Genomic DNA, 15,490 nt, shown 5'->3' on the forward strand with positions numbered 1-15,490 from the left:
CCCATCCATCCATCCACCCATCCATCCTGCATCCATCCATCCATCATTCATTCATGCATCCATCCATCCACCCATCCATCCACCCTTCCACCCATCCATCATCCATCCTGCATCCATTCATGTGTCCACCCATCCATCCATCCTGCATCCATCATTCATTCATGCACCCATCCATCCATCCATCCATCCTGCATCCATCATTCATTCATGCACCCATCCATCCACCCTGCATCCATCCTGCATCCATCATTCATTCATCCACCCATCCTGCATCCATCCTGCATCCATCATTCATTCATGCATCCACCCATCCATTCATCCACCCATCATTCATCCTGCATCCATCCATCATTCATGTATTTTATGACCCTATAACTTGCACACAGCTTGTCAGTGTTTAATACCAGTCTCGAACCTTGTACTCCAGCACCAATGATACATGATTAATATTAATTGTTTTTAAAAACATGTATTTATTCGACACCAATTTCACACCTTAGTCGGAACATCATTTTTATTTGTTTTTTAAAATATCTATTTATTTAACACCAGTGTAAGTCATGTATACATTTTTATGGTTCGATAAGAGGCTCGAACCTGGTTTCCCATCACCAAAGTCGGCCGTGCTATCCGTCCGGGGTTATGTAACAGGGCTATGTAGTGACCAGCCAATCCTGCGCCAGGATTGGCTGGGGGGGCCCCATGACTCCTCGCCCAGTCGCCCTGTGTAACCCCGGGGGCTGCGGCCCGCCCCCTGGTCCTCTCTCTAAGGGGGAATTCACAAGAAAACGATCTGCGCATGCGCGGACATGTTTGTGCCCAAACATACACTTGCGCAGCTGCAGCAGCCCGATCCTTCCCCCCCCCCCCCCACACCCCCACCCCCCTTTCGCACTGCGGGAAGGTCGGGTGTCTTCCGGTTTCCCGGCCGGCAGATAGCGCGATTTTTTAAAATAATTGTGTTTGGCTTCTAGTGACGACGTGGTGGGTCCATGGGGCTTAGTGGGGCTTCGCCCCTACGCCCCAATGGACGCACCGCGCCTGACTGGGGCACAAAGTACAGGTTGAGGGGAAGTGAAACCATCAATCAGTCAAAAGCTTATTCTAAATGTATCAGTCACCAGGAAGGGACAATCTTTCTTCTTGATGTGAAGACAAATCAACTCCAAGAATAAAACAGAAGATGACATCATAAGGAACGCAACAGATAGAGAACAGCTGGGCCCGACGCTTCAGACATCTGGCCGTGAATGCCCAGACACCTGGACGCCTGTCCTCATGTGTGTCCTGTGGAGACGAAGCCTTTGGAATAAACACGAGTGATGGCGGCGAAGCTCGACGAATCAAGAACATTTGTGGACATAAAATGCAAAGGAGGGAAGAAACATTCTGTCAGAAGTATACTATGTCATAACACCAGGACTTCCCTTTACCGTTCTCGCTCGGAGACGCTGCATTTTATTACAAGAATGGAGGCTCAAATTATGCGAGTTTAAAGCCCATTTCACTTCTAACAAATAGGCACGAGCCCTTGGATTGCAATATAATATCCAGAATTGTGATTCTCTGGACCAATCAGCAGATGTAAGAAAGTCCTCTAGCCTTCATCCAGCCAAAAAGGCTCTGAAGGGCCGGCCTCTCCAGTGGGACGAACCTCAAGGGTTTTGTAGGTTTTCCAGCCAAAGACATAGATTAAGCCCATTTGCTAAAGCCGGAGAAGGGACCGGAACAGGGTGTTTTTTTTAAAGAAATATTAGAACATTGGAATGTTGGGAGCTCCATTGCAGACCATGGAGTGCGCCGTGCTTCTACGAGCTGGTAAAGGCCCGCAGACCAACCTTCTAATCTTGGAGCTCGAGGGGATTTAATTCCCCTCGGGCTTCGAGAGGCCTTTGTTTTATTTGTTAGAACATTCTGCCCTCTAGTGGCAAAATGTTCTAATAGCCTTATAGCCCTTCGTAGCGGGGCTATAAGGATATTAAAGTCCGGCTCCCTTAACGCTGGAGCGGGCCTTTAATAGCTGGTATAGACTGCTACGTCGGGCTATAAAACTATATTAACAAATGATGAGAGGACATTGTTAAGCGAGTAGTCTTTAATATAGCTGTATAACCCACTGCCGAGGGCTATACCAGTTGTTAAAGTCCCTGAACCAGAGTTATCGATGGGGAGGTCCTTTAACAACCGGTGTAGCCTAAGGCAGAAAGGCTATTGGGCTATTAGAATTTTCCACCCACTAAGAATAGAGGGGCATATTAACAAGGGCTTTATCTCCGCTCAAAAGCCAAAGAAGCGGAGATAAAAATATCGCCCTATCAACAACAGGGTGCTAACATGCAAAATCGCCTGTCAGCACACTTTTTCACTACGCTGCCCTGTGCATCTCTAATGAGATGTAAAGTGGGCGTTCCAGAGCAAAATAATCGAAGAAATGTTATCAAGATTTTCGCTAATCCTGTTAGAGACAAAAAAACAGCACTAACCATGGTTAACGCTGCTTTTTTACGTCTGCTAATTTTCAGACTTAGCCATGTAATCCAATGGGGGGTGGATTACATGGCTGAGTCCACCATGGGCTATCAACAAGGATATCCCTATCCTTGTAGTTTTATCGCTGCATTACCAGCGATAACCTCCCAAAATACCCCTATCGCTGGATTTTTTATCGCCTAGGCGGTTAGCGTTGTTAATAACACGATAATCAGGTGATATTTTCCAGCGATAGCGGGCGTTAAAAAAAATAACGCTAAGCGCCCTTAGCGTTAATTTTCCCTGTTCCTTGTTAATATGCCCCAGAATGTTCTAAGTTAAAAAGGGAGAAACAGAAAGACAAACATTTGAATCTGGAGCAGAAGGCTTATACCAGCCATTATAAGCTCTGGACCGCTCCATTGTCTTCAATGGAGCTACCAACATTCCAATGTTCTAATTCCTGTTAAAGTAGTTTTTTTGTGATTTGTGGCAGCCGTAATAAAAGTAGCAAGTTAAGAAAGTCTCTGGTCTTGTAATAAAATGTGATTGGGTGGCACTAGCACATGTTGACAACATGGTATAGATGCTGCAAAAACCATTGGTTAAACAATAAACGGGTCCCTATGGGGGTAGCGTAGCCCTTGATCACCACGGCAATAGTGTTCTTTTAAGGGAAAGTAAAAAAACCTCTCCAATGAGTAAGTTTTAGTTAACTTTTTTAGTGCTTTTATTTAAACATATCTTATTAATTAATATTTTGATCAATTCATAGGTGCGCCTAAAAAGTTACGGTGCAGTGAAAGTGATATATGGTGAATGAAAAGTGCATTTGTGCTATATACAACATATATACATGTATCTGACACGGACAATAAATTGTTTTGAAGTCCACACAAAGGAAACGAGTGCTTACATGCACCATCAACATCTTAAATACACAGTCCACATATGTTATCTGTTGACGTTTCGACCCCTCAACATAGGCAATTAGAGCGGTCCGTCATCAGGTCTCAGGACCAGAATTATCTAAAACAGAGACACCAAAAGATTGGGGCATAAATTCCCTCACTCAAACAAATACCAAACAGATTGTCCTGGACCAACTTCAGAGTAGATAGTGTCGTGCCCAAAAAAAAGGACATTGAAAGTCCCGCACACGTAGAACTCTCACACTTTTTCTAAGGACAATTTCATAATTGAGTTTACGCACCCAATGTATTAAAAAACGCGAAAACTGGATGTATAAGAATACCATTGATGGGGCGGGAGAATGGGGGAAGGGAGGGCAAAGGTTTCCTGGCAGAGAGGAACATTGTATGTTCCCCGTTTAAAAAACAGGGAACAAGGCCAAAGCTTCATAACATTTGCCCGACCCGAAACATTGGAAATGGTTCTCTTGGATCAGGCGGAGCCACTGAAGTATCATTCAGAGAATAGCATCAACGTAATATGGAAAACGTGTTATGTAATCGAGCACATCTACTTAGAAAATATTTGTACATCTGAGTCAATAGCTTTAAAAACACCTCCTGTGTTCTTTACGGACCTTGAGCGCCCTCTTGTGGCTACTTTAGATATTGCTAGCATTATATTACACAAAACAACTTTGCAGAAAGGAGCCCAACAGTGCTTCAATTTCAAAGTCTTATTTTTAGGTCTCGCCCTGGAATTCGCATCCGAAGGATGCGTCCAGGGCGGAGACTTATAGTCGGCTGACACGGGGGAATGAGGGACACAAAACTGTGACGAGCGGCTGGATTGAGCTGCGTGCACGCGCGTCAACATTCACGCATGCGCACATCACAGCCACACGCATACACAGCACTCACGCATGCGCACATACACACGCATACACAGGCACACCCCCGTCACCTACACGCATACACAGAGACCCCTCCACACACACCAGCCCCTCTCCTCTCGGCTCCACACACACGCACACGCATTTACACTTACACAGACACGCAGGCACCCAGACAGGCAACCCCCCCCCCCCCGTCACACACACGCATACACACAGACTCCAGGACACATACACATACACACACACATGCACGCTCACACACATACACAGTCCGCCGCCGCGCGCGCGCACACAGATGCCTCCCCCCCCCCCAACAAGGCGACGCCCCACTCACCGGCATCCTCAGTGCAGCGGCTCCCACCGGCAGCAAGACTCTTCTTCCCTTCTTCGGCACCGGGGCGCAGGGTAGGCTCCTGCCTGCTCCGGTGCGCCAAACAATCGCGGCTCTTCCGTGGGAGGCGGGGTAGGCTCCCGCCCTCCTACTTCCGGTTGTCCCGCCCGGCCTGCCTGACTTCCTGTTCGCAGGCCGGCGGAAAACGAAAGCGGGAGTCCGCCGTAATTGCTTACCTTAGGGCAAAGGAGCGTGTGTGCGCGGCGGTTTCCTTTGCCGCGCGCGTTGATTGGTGAATGCGCAGTGAGTATTTTTTATAAAACTGTAAAATACTTGAATCAAATGCGCATCACGACGTCTGCGCATGTCCGTGACTTGGTATGATACAAGGAGGCAGGAGAGGAGAGTGTGCGAGCGGCCGGTTTCCTTTGCCGTGCATGTTGTTTTGCCAAGCGTGTTGTTCGTTGAGGGTGGAATGCGCAGTGAGTTTTTTATGAGAAAATTATTAGGTACAATTGCACGGACTTGATTCCTGGAGTACACCCTGTCCACGCACAGAGGACTCCTGAGCCGTGGATGGATCTGGTTTCCCAGGCGACCGATGGCCGGGTTGTGTGCCTGGCCCTCTCCATCAAGTCTTCGTCTGATCTGTTTTGATAAGGACGGGTCGGGTGGGTTCGTTGTTATGGGTGATTGATTTTTTTTTTGTAAGTACATTCCTCCAAGATACAGTGAAGCGTTTAGTACTTTGGTATTGCGGGTACATTTTGTCTCTTACCTCGTAGCTTCTAATCTACGGCCTTGTGCTGTTGCAGGAACATATCATTTTGCCATTTTGTTCAGACATTGACCAAGCTTAGCTCCTCTGACATAAACCAGTGCACGCAGAAGAGGTACCCGTTTTATGCCACAAAAGGAACAGTAATGATGAGTGCAGAGTGAGTGCAGAGTGACAGTGAGTGCAGAGTGCATGCAGTGAGTGCAGAGTGACAGTGAGTGCAGAGTGCATGCAGAGTGACAGTGAGTGCAGAGTGACAGTGAGTGCAGAGTGACAGTGAGTGCAGAGTGACAGTGAGTGCAGAGTGACAGTGAGTGCAGAGTGAGTGCAGAGTGACAGTGAGTGCAGAGTGCATGCAGTGAGTGCAGAGTGACAGTGAGTGCAGAGTGCATGCAGAGTGACAGTGAGTGCAGAGTGACAGTGAGTGCAGAGTGACAGTGAGTGCGGAGTGACAGTGAGTGCAGAGTGACAGTGAGTGCAGAGTGCGTGCAGAGTGACAGTGAGTGCAGAGTGAGTGCAGAGTGACAGTGAGTGCAGAGTGACAGTGAGTGCGGAGTGACAGTGAGTGCGGAGTGACAGTGAGTGCAGAGTGACAGTGAGTGCAGAGTGACAGTGAGTGCAGAGTGACAGTGAGTGCGGAGTGACAGTGAGTGCGAAGTGACAGTGAGTGCGAAGTGACAGTGAGTGCAGAGTGACAGTGAGTGCAGAGTGACAGTGAGTGCAGAGTGACAGTGAGTGCAGAGTGACAGTGAGTGCGGAGTGACAGTGAGTGCGGAGTGACAGTGAGTGCAGAGTGACAGTGAGTGCAGAGTGACAGTGAGTGCAGAGTGACAGTGAGTGCAGAGTGACAGTGAGTGCAGAGTGCAGAGTGACAGTGAGTGCGAGTGACAGTGAGTGCAGAGTGACAGTGAGTGCAGAGTGACAGTGAGTGCGGAGTGACAGTGAGTGCAGAGTGACAGTGAGTGCAGAGTGACAGTGAGTGCAGAGTGAGTGCAGAGTGACAGTGAGTGCAGAGTGCATGCAGTGAGTGCAGAGTGACAGTGAGTGCAGAGTGCATGCAGAGTGACAGTGAGTGCAGAGTGACAGTGAGTGCAGAGTGACAGTGAGTGCGGAGTGACAGTGAGTGCAGAGTGACAGTGAGTGCAGAGTGACAGTGAGTGCAGAGTGCGTGCAGAGTGACAGTGAGTGCAGAGTGAGTGCAGAGTGACAGTGAGTGCGGAGTGACAGTGAGTGCGGAGTGACAGTGAGTGCGGAGTGACAGTGAGTGCAGAGTGACAGTGAGTGCAGAGTGACAGTGAGTGCGGAGTGACAGTGAGTGCGAAGTGACAGTGAGTGCGAAGTGACAGTGAGTGCAGAGTGACAGTGAGTGCAGAGTGACATTGAGTGCAGAGTGACAGTGAGTGCAGAGTGACAGTGAGTGCAGAGTGACAGTGAGTGCGGAGTGACAGTGAGTGCGAAGTGACAGTGAGTGCAGAGTGACAGTGAGTGCAGAGTGACAGTGAGTGCAGAGTGACAGTGAGTGCAGAGTGCAGAGTGACAGTGAGTGCGAGTGACAGTGAGTGCAGAGTGACAGTGAGTGCAGAGTGACAGTGAGTGCAGAGTGCGTGCAGAGTGACAGTGAGTGCAGAGTGACAGTGAGTGCAGAGTGACAGTGAGTGCAGAGTGAGTGCAGAGTGACAGTGAGTGCAGAGTGACAGTGAGTACAGAGTGAGTGCAGAGTGACAGTGAGTGCAGAGTGACAGTGAGTGCAGAGTGACAGTGAGTGCAGAGTGCGTGCAGAGTGACAGTGAGTGCAGAGTGACAGTGAGTGCAGAGTGACAGTGAGTGCAGAGTGACAGTGAGTGCAGAGTGACAGTGAGTGCAGAGTGACAGTGAGTGCAGAGTGAGTGCAGAGTGACAGTGAGTGCAGAGTGAGTGCAGAGTGACAGTGAGTGCAGAGTGACAGTGAGTGCAGAGTGACAGTGAGTGCAGAGTGACAGTGAGTGCAGAGTGACAGTGAGTGCAGAGTGACAGTGAGTGCAGAGTGCGTGCAGAGTGACAGTGCGTGCAGAGTGACAGTGCGTGCAGAGTGACAGTGCGTGCAGAGTGACAGTGCGTGCAGAGTGACAGTGAGTGCAGAGTGACAGTGAGTACAGTCACTCAGCACCACCACATTATCAGTCAGAACCACCACAGCATCACTCAGAACCACCACAGCACCACTCAGCACCACCACAGCATCACTCAGCATCACTCAGCACCACCACAGCACCACCATAGCACCACTCAGCACCACCACTGCATCACTCAGCATCACCACAGCCCCATTCAGCACCACCACAGCATCACTCAGCACCACCACAGCACAAATATGTTCTCTCAATGTTTCAAGCTTTATTACAAATGTCACAAAAAGATGTTAATATTTCACTTCTGTTCTTGGATTTTGTTACAATAAAATACACTGAACATAATCTTCACAAAAGTTATTTACAAAAGTTTAAGCTATTGCCATTATAAATTACAATCACTTTTATTAAGTATTAAAAAAAATTAAAAGCCATTGTTATTTGTAATATCAATACATCTAAGTCACGTAAATACAAATGTTGCATTACAAATGCTATAGGTGTCACATTTGCGAAAGTTATAACTATTGGCATTGTAAATGACAAAGCTATTAATTTAGCTATTTTCAAAACCAACACATAAATGAACGTTTGGTGAATTTCCATTAAAATATTTGACTTTTTTACTAAGATATTATTATACTGTTTTATGCAAACAAAATTTAGATACTGCATAAATAACTTTAATAAAACATATTTTATATGAAGCTTTTTATGTAAAAAAAAAATATAGCATAAAGCAAAAAACAATTGCCATTTACAATGCTAATAGCTCAAACTTAAATAATGCGAGACCTATTGCATTGCAAATGCTTGTTAGGTCTTGATTGGGAGATCAGTTTCCAGTGTACCTGTAGTTGGGAGTTCTTTAAAATCTACATATCATAGCGGCTCTTGTGGAGTGCCTGCATTGCAAGGCACGAGGGACTATTTACATCTCGAAAGTACACAGAATCACGACCCATTTAATTGTTTTACTTGCGGGTGCATTGTATGAGAAAACAATCTTTTTTTTTCCACTGCTGTATGCAATTATAAAATATTTTGACAAAACTCAAAATGGAAGATAACTTTATTGGCTTTTTTGTAATGTTTGTTTGTAGCTGTTATCCATCTTCAAAAAAGACCTGGACCTCATTTATGAGGCCGTGCGTCACTATAAGCCACCAGTGTATCACTTTTTTACCAGCAGCATAAAAAATGTGCCTTGTTGCACCATATTTACAAAGTGATGCATCTAGCTAGATGCGTCACTTTGTAAACCCCTGCGCCACATTATACCTGCGCCAGGTATAATGTATGCAAGGGTGGGGGGGGTTCTGACGCAAGAAAGGGTCATGGAAGTGACGCAGTGAAATCTATGAGATTTCACTGCGCCACTTCTAGGACAAAAATGCGTCAATTTCTTACGCCTGCCTCACAGCAGGCGTAAGACTGACGCAGGCCCTTTCACATGGGGCTTGCCCCATGTGAAAGGACACATTGCTGGAGTTGCGTCACTTTTGTGACACACTCCAGCAATGCGTCACTTTGGTGCCATACAGGTACGTCAGAAATACTGACGTATCTGTAACTCCTTGCGCCATGATGCGTCATACTGTAAATAAGACGCATCATTGGTGTCGCAAGGAAGGCGCAGTGAAAAGTGACGCATCGCTGTTTTCTTGCAGCGATGCGTCACTTTTCATAAATGAGGGCCTATGTGTGAAAAGCATGCCCCTGCCTTGGATTACAATGTCAAGGTTGTTCCCCAATTAAAAAAATGCCTTTGCTTTCACATGTCCACAGTGATAGTTCTCAATAGCCGACTGCTGTCCCCCGAGCTCCCACATTTCAGTTGTAGTGTTGTTTATTCCTTAAAAGGAAATTCCCAAGATGTCTACATTCTGGCTCTAACCCCGTGTGCCTAGAATTAAAGACAAAACATTAACCTTTGATGTAAAACAGGAGTTGACAAGAGGCCCAGATTGTGGCTGAATTGCACAACATCGCACCAGAAAACGTGGGCTCCGTCCTGGCTACTCAACTTCATCCTATTGTGGCATTCTAGACAAATGTTGCAGCTCTCCAATGCTTCTTTTTCTTCACGAGTCACCATCACACATGGGAGCACCTTCAAATATGGGAGTTCAGGATGTGCACTGTTCAAATGTTTCTTATGTTTAATAAACGTTTCTGTTGCTCCACATATGGGGTGCACATGGCAACTGACTTGCCTCTTAGCTCACTAATGGCATTTCATCATGGCGGACAACAGGAATATTTCTAAGTTCATGTTTAAAACCAGCCCTTTTAATACATACTTCTCAATGAATTGATATAATCTGTCATACTAAGGTGAAACCCTGCCGCATGTTAGCGAAATACATATCAAACTTTAAAGACACTTTATTACACTTTTACATTATGTTTGCTGCAGGATTTACTTTTCATGGCTCAACTTGTGCACAGCATCTTAGAGCTAAACCAGACCCTCGGCTCGACTCTGGAGCAGCTCTCCCTGTTACTGTGTTGATTCTGCCACCTCTGAGACAGATATGTGACTGACTCTTCACCACTCCAACCAGCCTTTCATACAAGAACATTTTGTTTTTCATCCACAAGATCTTTTTGTAGTGTCAGATCATCCTGGGTGGACATCAGGGTAGAGCGACACCCACGCCGAACCCACACACACCACACACTCTTACTCCAAACACCCAAACATTCTCCTTGAGACCTGGCCCCCTTAGGCCAGGATCAGTGAGTCCTGGTCGGTTAGAGGCCTGGCCCCCTTAGGCCAGGATCAGTGAGTCCTGGTCGGTTAGAGGCCTGGCCCCCTTAGGCCAGGATCAGTGAGTCCTGGCTGGTTAGAGGTATGGTCCCCTTAGGCCAGGATCAGTGAGTCCTGGTCGGTTAGAAGCCTGGCCCCCTTAGGCTAGGATCAGTGAGTCCTGGTCGGTTAGAGGCCTGGCCCCCTAGGCCAGGATCAGTGAGTCCTGGTCGGTTAGAGGCCTGGACCCCTTAGGCCGGGATCCGCGAATCCTGGTCGGTTAGAGGCCTGGACCCCTTCTTTGCTGTTGAGCAGTACAACTATAAGGAGATTCCCACTGTGTAGTGTGTACATACGCCTCTTGGTTTGTTGAGATGCCTCCTGCTTTCACGCTTTCCGCTCCCAGCATAGGTTTGAAAGACCTTACATTCCAGTTAGAGAAATGTAAAGTGGAATCCACAGAATAAAAGAATATACATGGGCTTGTAAGGCTGTTTTCTCTACATCCTGTCTAACTATGATTAAATGCACAGAGAGTGAATGTTACATAGAAATACTGTCCAGGTTTCATTATTGTCCATCACCCCTCTATAGTCATGGGGCGCTGTAGCACTGGCCGCACCCCTCCTTTTAGCACCACAGCAGCAGCTCGAACCTCAGATTTCTCATCTTTGGGGGTTCTTTTGTCTTTCAGGGGTAGAGGCGGCTGAGAGGACCCAGAGACCGAGGTCAAGGAGAGGTCACCGACAAGATGACGTCAAAAACTTCGAAGAAGAAAGGTGAGAAGCGGGTGTGAGAGACGGTGAAAGTGAGAGAGGAGAGAGCGCTGGAGAGAAGGGAGAGGGTGTGAGAGATGGTAAAAGTGAGAGAGGAGAGAGAGCTGGAGAGAAGGGTGAGGGTGTAAAGGGCGGGGGAAGTGATTGACGAGAGAGAGAGCACTGGAGAGAAGAGAGAGGGTGTGAGAGAGGAGAGAGCTGGAGAGAAGTGAGAGGGTGTGAGAGACAGTGCAACTGAGAGAAGACAGAGAGAGCTAGAGAGAAGGGGGAGGGTGTAAGAGAAGAGAGAGAGAGCTGGAGAGAAGGGGGAGGGTATGAGAGAAGAGAGAGAGCTGGAGAGAAGGGAGAGGGTATGAGAGAAGAGAGAGAGCTGGAGAGAAGGGGGAGGGTATGAGAGAAGAGAGAGAGCTGGAGAGAAGGGGGAGGGTATGAGAGAAGAGAGAGAGCTGGAGAGAAGGGGGAGGGTATGTGTAGTATTCTCATGTAATGTGTATGTACTTGCATCCAGCTGCTCAGCCCAGTGTGTGTGTGCATTCTTATTGGAATCCTAGTCTGTGTGGAATGTTGGATGCATCAGAGAGTGTCAGTTAGGGATGGGCTGAGCAGCCAGTAGGCTGCTCCTGATGGTGCTGTTATCTTAACCATGATTTCTGCTAATAAACATCAACTACAAGTACCTGAACTGGTCTACGCTGTCTACTTATCTACACCAGTACCTGTGGGACTTACCCACTACAGTATGAGAGAAGAGAGAGAGCTGGAGAGAAGGGGGAGGTGTGAGAGAAGAGAGATAGAGCTGGAGAGAAGGAAGAGGGTGTGAGAGACAAGAGAGACAGATGGAGAGATGCGGGAGGGTAGGCGTTCCCTTATAAAAACCCACTTATAACTGATGCAGTGAAATTTACAAGTTTTCACTGCGTCACTGTAAGCCTTAAATGTGTCAAATTTCCTATGCATCTTCAAAACAGGCCTAGCAATTGACGTGGTGGCTTAACAATGAGAATCGCATCTGTTTTTTACGCATCGCTGTAGTTTCGTCAGTCTTATGACCAATTACAGCAATTACTTTAGCACCAAAAGATGCGTTACTATTTCTGACACATCCGTGGATCCTTGCGCCATGGAGCCCTGTATTGTCAATACAGCGCATCCAAGGCATCGTAAGGGAATCTGATGCAGGCGCAAGAACTTTGATGCACCGCTGTGGATGCATCAGTTCTTGTACATATGCCCCAAAGTGTGTGCATGCCATGTGTGCCAAGCTTTGGGTAAGAAGGGATCTCCTGAACAGCTTCAGGTGTCAAAGACCCCGACACGTGTGTGGATGGAAGTTTCTGTTGATTGTTATGGACCAATAGTAACTGGTGAAGACCTTCTGGTAGTTATTGATGAGGGCTCCAGATTTCCAGAAGTCATGGCGCTGCCCAGCACCTCTTCGGATGTGACCAGCCCTGCTTTGAACCAAGATATTTCCGTCTTTCGGCATCCCCGCTGTTGTGAAGTCAGATAATGGCCCTCACTTTTCAGGAAAAGAATTCAAAGACGTTGCAAAAGAGCTGGGGTTTTAACATCAAATCCAGTGCCCCGTGGCCACAAGCGATGTGTGGTTGAGTGCCTCAACGTGGCACCCCACAGAGGACTACGGCCTAGTCTCAAGCAGAGCTAATGCTTGGATGAAACCCACACAAACACCTTGTGTGGGATTCAGCGACCTGCGTATCCGGTGAAACTCAGCGAAGGGATTCTGTGGCCAAAGACGAGGTGAAGCGTTGTATAGACAGATGTTGGGTAGCTGCGTCCTCCAGCCACAACAAGGTGATCTAGTGTTGTAAACTGAAGAGTCACCAAAAGGAAGATGCACACTTTGATCCTTTTCCATATGTGATCATAGACCTCAGTGGCACATTGATGGTCATACCGTCCCAGGACTGTCGGTATACTTCCAGGCTCTGCAGATAGAGGCCGCTGCACTGGAAGAGGAGAGTGCACGAGCCGAGAGCGCAGCCGGAGAGTGCAGTGTAAAGGTCGGGGCCCTAGGCCCCCATACAGTACAAATGACCACACGGCACAGTGGTATGGTAACTAGAACTGGCCCAGGGCACATGGTCCCGGACCCTTTTATTGGCAGGGTCACATGTCTTGTGACACCTATGATGGATGGGTGTGGGGTAAGTGTGGAAGACAGCCCTCTAGGAGTGGCTGGTGGAAACACACTACTGTTAAACATTAGAATGTGAGCAGTCGTCACTACATCCGGAGCAGAGAGAGCAGCTGGTTAGGGCACGAGCCGAGAGAGCAGCCGAAGAGTGCAGGAGCTGAGAGAGCAGCCAGAGAGTGCAGGGGCTGAGAGAGCAGCTGGAGAGTGCACAAGCTGAGAGAGCAGCCGAAGAGTGCATGAGCTGAGAGAGCAGCTGAAGAGTGCATGAGCTGAGAGAGCAGCCGGAGAGTGCATGAGCTGAGGGAGCAGCCGGAGAGTGCACGAGCCGAGAGAGTAGCTGGAGAGTGCACGAGCCGAGAGAGCAGCTGTAGAGTGCACGAGCTGGGAGAGCAGCTGGAGAGTGCACAAGCCGAGAGAGCAGCCGAAGAGTGCACAAGCTGAGAGAGCAGCCGAAGAGTGCCCGAGCTGGGAGAGCAGCCGAAGAGTGCACAAGCTGAGAGAGCAGCCGAAGAGTGCACAAGCTGAGAGAGCAGCTGAAGAGTGCATGAACTGAGAGAGCAGCCGGAGAGTGCCCGAGCTGAGAGAGCAGCCAAAGAATGCACAAGCTGAGATAGCAGCTGGAGAGTGCACGAGCCGACAGAGCAGCCGAAGAGTGCACGAGATGAGAGAGCAGCCGAAGAGTGCACACGCCTAGAGAGCAGCTGGAGAGTGCACGAGCCGAGAGAGCAGCCAGAGAGTGCACAAGCTGAGAGAGCAGCCAGAGAGTGCACGAGCTGAGAGAGCAGCTGTAGAGTGCACAAGCCTAGAGAGCAGCCAGAGAGTGCACGAGCTGAGAGAGCAGCTGTAGAGTGCACGAGGCTAGAGAGCAGCTGTAGAGTGCACGAGCTGGAAGAGCAGCTGGAGAGTGCACGAGCCTAGAGAGAGCAGCCGGTGAGTGCACGAGCCGAGAGAGCAGCCAGAATGTGCACGAGCTGAGAGAGCAGCTGTAGAGTGCACGAGCTGGGAGAGCAGCCAGAAAGTGCACGAGCTGAGAGAGCAGCTGTAGAGTGCACGAGCTGGGAGAGCAGCTGGAGAGTGCACGAGCTGAGAGAGCAGCTGTAGAGTGCACGAGCTGGGAGAGCAGCCAGAGAGTGCACGAGCTGGGAGAGCAGCCGAAGAGTGCACGAGCCGAGAGAGCAGCCATAGAGTGCACGGGCCGAGAGAGCAGCCGGAGAGTGCACACGCCTAGAGAGCAGCCGGAGAGTGCACGAGCTGAGAGAGCAGCTGGAGAGTGCACGAGCCGAGAGAGCACCCAGAGAGTGCACGAGCCGAGAGAGCAGCTGTGGAGTGCACGAGCTGAGAGAGCAGCCAGAGAGTGCACGAGCTGGGAGAGCACCTGGAGAACCGCTGGGGATCAGAAAGCATTGGCCAAACCTGGCTGGCTCCTGGGGCCTTATATTCAGTCTCTCCACACAGACCATTAATAAAGGGGAGACTTATTCCGATGCAAACCATTTTCATTTTATTCAGCTCTCTCTCTCACGGCTGACACGTATAAATAAAAGCGGATCGAAGAGGTCATAGCTCGGTCTTCCGAGCCTCTTTGAATATTCGCAGCGGATTCTTTTCCCCACTAAAGATCGTTGCTCTGTTTCCCAGTTCAATGCCGAGGCTTCTTCAGGCCAGTAATACTTCTCTATGCGCCTCCCGATGCATCTGCTGGTATCTCCTGCCATCTAGAGGACACGCTGAGGTACTGCAGCCACACATCCGAATATATTCCAGCACGTCCACCCGTGACGTCATTCAACCCTCCGGTTTAAAGGCCATGCTGACCTTTCTCAACAAAACTGCAGCCTGCGGGTTTCTCGGCGCCACCCCCTGCTGTCGTGGATGGCGATCGACCCTGGGGGTCAAGGGTCTTACCTACACCTGTGTAGGCTGCCTCAGGGACCTGGGGGTGGGGGTTACAAACTGACGTCACTGCACTGCACAGGTATGATTGCTGATGAAGATGTATGTCAGAAGGTTTGTGTGGCGCAGCACACAGACGTAACTGGTACGTCACAGCATGCATCTCGTGACCCCGGCTGGGTGATGAGTCACGTGGTCATTTCCATGATGTGGGTTACACAGTATGGAACTTGGGGTTGCACGTGGTCTCTCTAGAACGCCCATGTACGTGGAAACAAAGCGTGGTGAAGCGCTACACCCGTTACCTGTTTTCCAGGGTCAAAGTATTCCAGGTTTGACATCAGGGACTTCTTAAACATTTTGTGGGCCCTTGGACAAACGTATATTTGTGGCCCCTGTTTGGAACAGTTTTGAGTTT

At 48.9% G+C, this 15,490-nt stretch overlaps 1 protein-coding gene across 3 annotated transcripts in view; it reads left to right on the forward strand.

Annotated features, from left to right (window-relative positions):
- Positions 1-15,490, forward strand: part of LOC147689445 (uncharacterized) — a 388,546-nt gene that overhangs the window by 131,565 nt on the left and 241,491 nt on the right. For all 3 annotated transcript variants that reach the window (XM_086942213.1, XM_086942214.1, XM_086942212.1), the window contains exon 2: positions 10,940-11,024. In XM_086942213.1, coding sequence (XP_086798339.1) covers positions 10,997-11,024 — 28 coding nt within the window. In that variant the 5' untranslated portion in view covers positions 10,940-10,996. The remainder of the gene's footprint in view (positions 1-10,939; positions 11,025-15,490) is intronic.

This window comes from Lissotriton vulgaris, chromosome 10 (genome assembly GCF_964263255.1).
Source record: "Lissotriton vulgaris chromosome 10, aLisVul1.2, whole genome shotgun sequence".
NCBI classification, from domain to species: Eukaryota; Metazoa; Chordata; class Amphibia; order Caudata; family Salamandridae; genus Lissotriton; species Lissotriton vulgaris.